At 38.0% G+C, this 6,000-nt stretch overlaps 1 protein-coding gene across 2 annotated transcripts in view; it reads left to right on the forward strand.

Moving 5' to 3' along the window:
• Positions 1 to 5,436, forward strand: part of LOC117807284 (receptor-type tyrosine-protein phosphatase delta-like) — a 429,954-nt gene extending 424,518 nt beyond the window's left edge. For both annotated transcript variants that reach the window (XM_034676508.1, XM_034676509.1), the window contains 5 exons: positions 28 to 154; positions 383 to 508; positions 1,489 to 1,643; positions 1,824 to 1,959; positions 2,462 to 5,436. In XM_034676508.1, coding sequence (XP_034532399.1) covers positions 28 to 154; positions 383 to 508; positions 1,489 to 1,643; positions 1,824 to 1,959; positions 2,462 to 2,530 — 613 coding nt within the window. In that variant the 3' untranslated portion in view covers positions 2,531 to 5,436. The remainder of the gene's footprint in view (positions 1 to 27; positions 155 to 382; positions 509 to 1,488; positions 1,644 to 1,823; positions 1,960 to 2,461) is intronic.
• Positions 5,437 to 6,000: the final 564 nt, after the last annotated feature.

A 6,000-nucleotide genomic window follows, 5' to 3' on the forward strand; every position in this document is an offset into this window, starting at 1 on the left:
CCATGTTGTGTTAATGCATTCCCACAGGCAACAGAAAGCCTATATCGCCACACAGGGACCACTGGCAGAGACCACAGAGGACTTCTGGAGAATGCTCTGGGAGCACAACTCTACTATTGTTGTTATGCTAACCAAGCTTAGAGAAATGGGCAGGGTATGTGTACCCAGAGTTTTATTTGGCATGCTAACCCCCACTGGTTTGGCTACAGAACACAAAAGGACATATAGTTCTATAGAGAAAATTGGCTGTGAGAAAAGAAGCTTTCACAAAGTTGATACAGTTTGAATTGAATTTAAAAAATCTGGGAATGAACACAATGAACTCTAGTGTATGAAGAGAATGTTGTGGCTCATTGTGGGATTCTATTTTCACTCACTACAGGAAAAATGCCACCAGTACTGGCCAGCAGAGAGATCGGCCAGATACCAGTACTTTGTGGTGGACCCGATGGCCGAGTATAACATGCCCCAGTACATCCTGAGAGAGTTCAAAGTGACTGATGCCAGGGTAAGCAGACAGTTTTCATTGAACAAAGTTTAAAGATCAACAGCTGCGGTAATGGCTCACTAAATCAAGCACTATTGTTTTACAGTTTAGTCTAGTGTGTTGTTTTTCAAAGTCTGGATTGTGGCCTCACCGTCGGACACTGAGACAGCGAGTGGGTCACCAAGGGTTCAATAATAACATGAAAACTTTCAACTTGTTTATATGTTTACCTCTTCATTTGCATCTGCATAATGTTATTTACAAAGACTGAAGATTGGATGACAATGTTGAGCATGCCGGGTGGTGACTGGATTTAACATTGCAGTCGTCTTTAGCTCAAAATTTTGGCATTGTGTCAAGTTTTTGTTTATACCAAACTATGGCCTTAAGTGTAGCATAATCAGAAGTATATTTGTGGGAATTATGACACATGTCAATGTGTAAAAAAACAAATGTGGTGCCGGCAGCAGCAAGCTGCCAGAGTTTTAATTCCATCAAAGGCTTACGCAGATAAATGGCACAGGCTCCCTCCTTTGTAGTGCATGTTACACTGTCTCGTCAATGGGATTGCTCTTCTTATCAAGGGGATACAATATCACTTAAGTAATACACCCTCAAAGTCGATTCTCCCAGCACCCTGTCGAGGGGAACACATCAAAGGAATTAGTATCTTAATTGTTCATGTTTAATACGTTCAGGTAAAATGGCAGGCATCTTGGATGACAGAACATATCCCCTGATGCTTTAAACTTGGCGCCCATACTCAACTTTTTTTTTCAAAAAGTATTTTTTGCTCTATGGAAAACATAAAGGCATGGCGCAATATGACAGAGATAATGTTGAAATAACTTCCATAGGTTTGCAGTCTGTTAAATACCTTAGATTCTCATCCAAATTTTGTTTTATGACTTAATCTCTGCCATCGTTGCCATCTGACTGATGTTCTGTATAAAGAGTGGGCTCTGTACATTTCTCTCTCTTCTTTAATCCTTCGTTCTCAGGATGGACAGTCACGGACAGTAAGGCAGTTTCAGTTCACAGACTGGCCTGAACAAGGAGTGCCAAAATCAGGAGAAGGCTTTATCGACTTCATCGGCCAAGTACATAAAACAAAGGAGCAGTTCGGTCAAGATGGGCCAATCTCGGTCCACTGTAGGTAGGTAACCAAACGGGCACTACCCACCCAAACTGTATCACCTGCATTCGGCTGCCTTACAATCTCAACTTGAGCTGATTTTACTGTACATCTATTCAACATATTTAATTTGCACTGTTTTTGATCAAGAGCAAACTTTTTCTCTGGCTTCACTTTGACCTCTTCGCTCTCTCTGCACAGCGCGGGTGTTGGTAGAACTGGAGTTTTCATCACCCTCAGCATTGTCTTGGAACGAATGAGATACGAGGGCGTAGTAGACATCTTTCAGACAGTGAAAATGTTACGAACACAGAGACCAGCCATGGTGCAGACAGAGGTGAGCTGGGTTTTTTTTTCTACTTTTATTTTTTATTTTCCATTGTTACCTACTAAGAAAACAGATATCACAAACTGAAATGGAGATGAATGCAACTACCGTGGCTTTTAGTGTGTACACACTTTATAGTAATTCACTGAATGGCATAAGAGAGTCAAACAGATAAACCAAGGCAAGCACCTGTTAAAACAATGTATGGAATTGATTCTGTTCTCTGCTTCAGATTTATCTCAATAATTCAGAACAATTGGCAAGTATTTCTTCAAGCAACTACTTGTCATATTTTTTCAGTTCACACTTGTGAAAAAAAGTGATCATACTATGTTGTAGTTTTAAAACCAAAAGATTTCCAGAGAAGCAGCTGACACGTTTCATGTGACTGGTTTATAGAGAGGTGCAGGGGTCATAATGGGAGTACACATGTTTAAAATGGTACAGGAGATGTGGTATAAAGATCCCTGAGAGGGAGTGCAGGCTTAAATGTTCTCTTCTTTGTCTGCAGGATCAATACCAGTTCTGCTACAGAGCTGGTTTGGAGTACCTGGGAAGCTTTGATCACTATGCAACGTAAGAGACCCAGTATCGGAAGAAAAAAGCAGAGGGCCCTTTGGAAAGAAAACCCAGTGAGCCTCTCTTCTGAGCCATAAATTCTTGCTTGAGAAAGTACTCCTTAACTCCTTGCTAACAACTCATTACGTGTTGGATGTGCGACATGACTTGTCAAAAAATGAAAAAGATGATTCCCGGTGGACCAAGTATTTCCAAACCCCGATTAAAACCTCGCTTTGAAACAAAGCGGGGGAATCCTGACTGTTGGAGCATCACATGGAATTACCTTTTCTTTTGCTTCAAGGATTCATTTTGGGGCTCATAAAACTGAATGAAAACCAACACAACAAAAAAGTAAATGAACAATAATGACATCGTCAGAAATGCATCAGTGAGTATGAACCATTACGAGAGGCATTGGAGGCACACAGAACCGCGGGGAGGGGGGGGGAGAAACTTGATGCTCATTGTAAAGAAAAAAAAAATCTATTTCACAATCAAGTACACACTGACAACCCATCGAAAAAGAAGACAACGCTTGGTCCAGCAGGACAGACTCAAAGTAATAATGAATAAATACCCCTTCTCCTGTCACAATGTTCATCATCTAAATTCTGGGGGTGACGGTAAAGCTCAAATGATCTATGAAATAAAGAAAATTATTGATTTAGTTTTTTAGTACTTTATTATACAGCTGATGTGCTTTTTTTGAACTGTGTGAATTTCATTTTTTTACACAAATTTATCGCTTGGAAGGAAGTGATTAAACGTATTAAATGTTCATTTTTTTTAAAGCTGTAGAACTGTTCTGACGTATGTGCTATTTTGCAGAGAATCTCTTTGTTTTTTTTACTTTTTTTTCTATTTCCCCCCCATTTGTTGCACTTAGTGCACACAATGGAATTCACACTATCAAAATGTTAAGTTTGTTCAAGAGATATATTTTTTTTGGTTTTGATTTTAATGTTTGTTTTTGTCCATGATCACATACATGGTAACTTAATTACACCCATAAAGATAAACTGGGGCTTTGTGGAATCAACAGGGATGAGCAAAGTATGAAGCTGCTGCTACCGATTATCTTAGTTCTTCCATGTGAGAAAGGTGATACCAGAGGACCTAATGAATTGGATATGATCTATGAATAAACAAATATATGATACAGATTGTCAAATATATGTAAAATATATATTAAAGTATAAATAAAACATTCTAAATATATTGATAAAGTAAATAATTTATGAGAAAAAGAGTATATATCATGTGGATTGTCTATGAAAGCTTCCAAATTGAGACATGTGTGCTATGGGGGAAATGAAATGAGATTTTTCACTGGAATGCACATCAGTAGGACAAAATTGTGTTCTGATTCAGTGCATCTTTTCTTGTGCAATAAATATGTGTATTTTTAGATAGGGGTTTTTATGTGGATATGTCATTCACTCATGACATTGTTGTTCCCCAAGTGAGCGAGGTGTGGGAGTGGGAATGTCAGATGCCAGTCAGAGCATCACTGGTGCATTTTTTTTTCCTCACACAGGTGTGTAATTAGATACAGAGGGGTCACACAGCCGCAGCCACAGCTCCACACAATAGGGCAAAAGTACAAAGACGTCACCTTCTCGTGGTTCTTTAAAGCATTCAATGGTGAACAGTATTATTTTTTCATTTTGCATTTAGAGTGCCTTATATTTATGCCTGTTTTTATAATGTTTCATTTAACATCTTAATGTATCATTTGAGTAATCTAGGCATTTAGTGTAAATGTAATTGTATAGTTTATTTACCTGTAGTATTCATTTGTCACATGATGAGATTATATATGCAAATAAGAACATTTCAAAGCTCATATTTTTCATTTTCAGTGGCCTTATTGTGGCTGAGTGAAATAGAATTTAAAAGTTTATATATATATATATATATATATATATATATATATATTACTGAACTCTACAGTCAAGAATACATTCAACAATAAGCAACATAACTCAACATTTCCGACACAGAGCCAGGGATGAGATTGCAGATCACGTGTCTCAGATGTAAAGAAGTCACACAACATGCTTTTACAAGATAAATGTTCAGATTTAAAAATAAAAAAAAACCGATTGGGTCGTAAAAGGAATGCCTAATGCGCAGGTCATCACCGAAGGGTTTCTTCTTCATGCCTTAGGTTTGACTTCATGTGTGTCACTACAGAGAGAAGATACAGAGAAATACATTCTGCAAATGTTGCTCGTGTTGTCCTGACAATCCTAAAGTTTGTCCTTTTTTTCTGAAACAGACGGATAGACAGAGAGGGTTAAGTTTGGTTTGGGTCTTTATGTTGGGCAGCATCTTTAACGTCTCCATCCCCTCTTTGATGGCTTTGTGGATGTGCATTCCAGGTGCTTTCTTTCCCTTGGTAACTCAAGCAGCTATGTGTTTTATTTTTGCTTAACTGATTCTTTTTGTCATAATTTTAAGATATAAAAGTGCTATTATTTAACCTCATGGTGGCTAATGTTACGTTCTTGTTTATTTTCCCATCTCAGTTTTAACTTTCTTTTATTGATTTTTCATATGCATGGTGAAACGTTGCAGAACGGCCAGAGCTGGCCTGGTAGGAAGATTTGCACTTTCTCTATCTTTGTACTATGCACTGCCCTATTGATTCTAAACCCAATAATATATTACTTGAACCCATCTATAAAAAAAGATCTCCTTAAACGTTCACTTTGTGTGTATGTAAATAACACAAAAAAGGTATCAACTCTTGAAAAAGACAAAAAAAAAATAAAGTTTGTGGCGAAAAAGAGCATCCGTTCTGATGCCATGGTAACTCCAGCAGATGACTTCAGAAAAATTCTGTCCCCCAACCATCTGTTCTTGTGGCTTTGCCATTCAAGCTTGGAGTGTCATTAACAGAAATAAACGTTGTGTTCTCTGCTCTCTCTATCTATCTCTCGTCTGGATGCATAGACTGAAAATTAAATAATGAAATTGTAAAAAAAAAATGGCTTGTTAAAAAGATCATACAATTACCTCTGATTAGTTGTAAGCGTAAACTGTTTCTTTTTCTGAATGAAAGGAGTGCTTTTTATTTTCTTACTTAGGTTAAATTGGTGGCGAAAGAAGTCTGTATGAAAATCAGTTCTTTGCTGACACAAGTTCCATTTGTTATAAATGAATTCTATTAAAAAATGTCAGTGTTATGCATCGGCGTTTCACTTGTTTCCCTCCACCTCACTTTGACTTGAAAAGACTGATGGAGCTATTTTACCCCCTGCTGGTCCGGGTCCAACATATTACCCACAGTTCTCTCATGAACGGGGAAATTGAGCCTCACCACATTTGAATAGATTTCCATCGCTCTGCTTTTCCTGTCACTGATGTCAGCTCCAATGAATCATCAGGGGGAACCTTTGACGGATGAAGTGCAATGTTTTCGAAGCTGCCCTGGTTTTAACAGGCAGTTTTTAACCCTACCAAAGTGGCGTGGTATTGTTTCAC

Source organism: Notolabrus celidotus, chromosome 23 (assembly GCF_009762535.1).
Source record: "Notolabrus celidotus isolate fNotCel1 chromosome 23, fNotCel1.pri, whole genome shotgun sequence".
NCBI classification, from domain to species: Eukaryota; Metazoa; Chordata; class Actinopteri; order Labriformes; family Labridae; genus Notolabrus; species Notolabrus celidotus.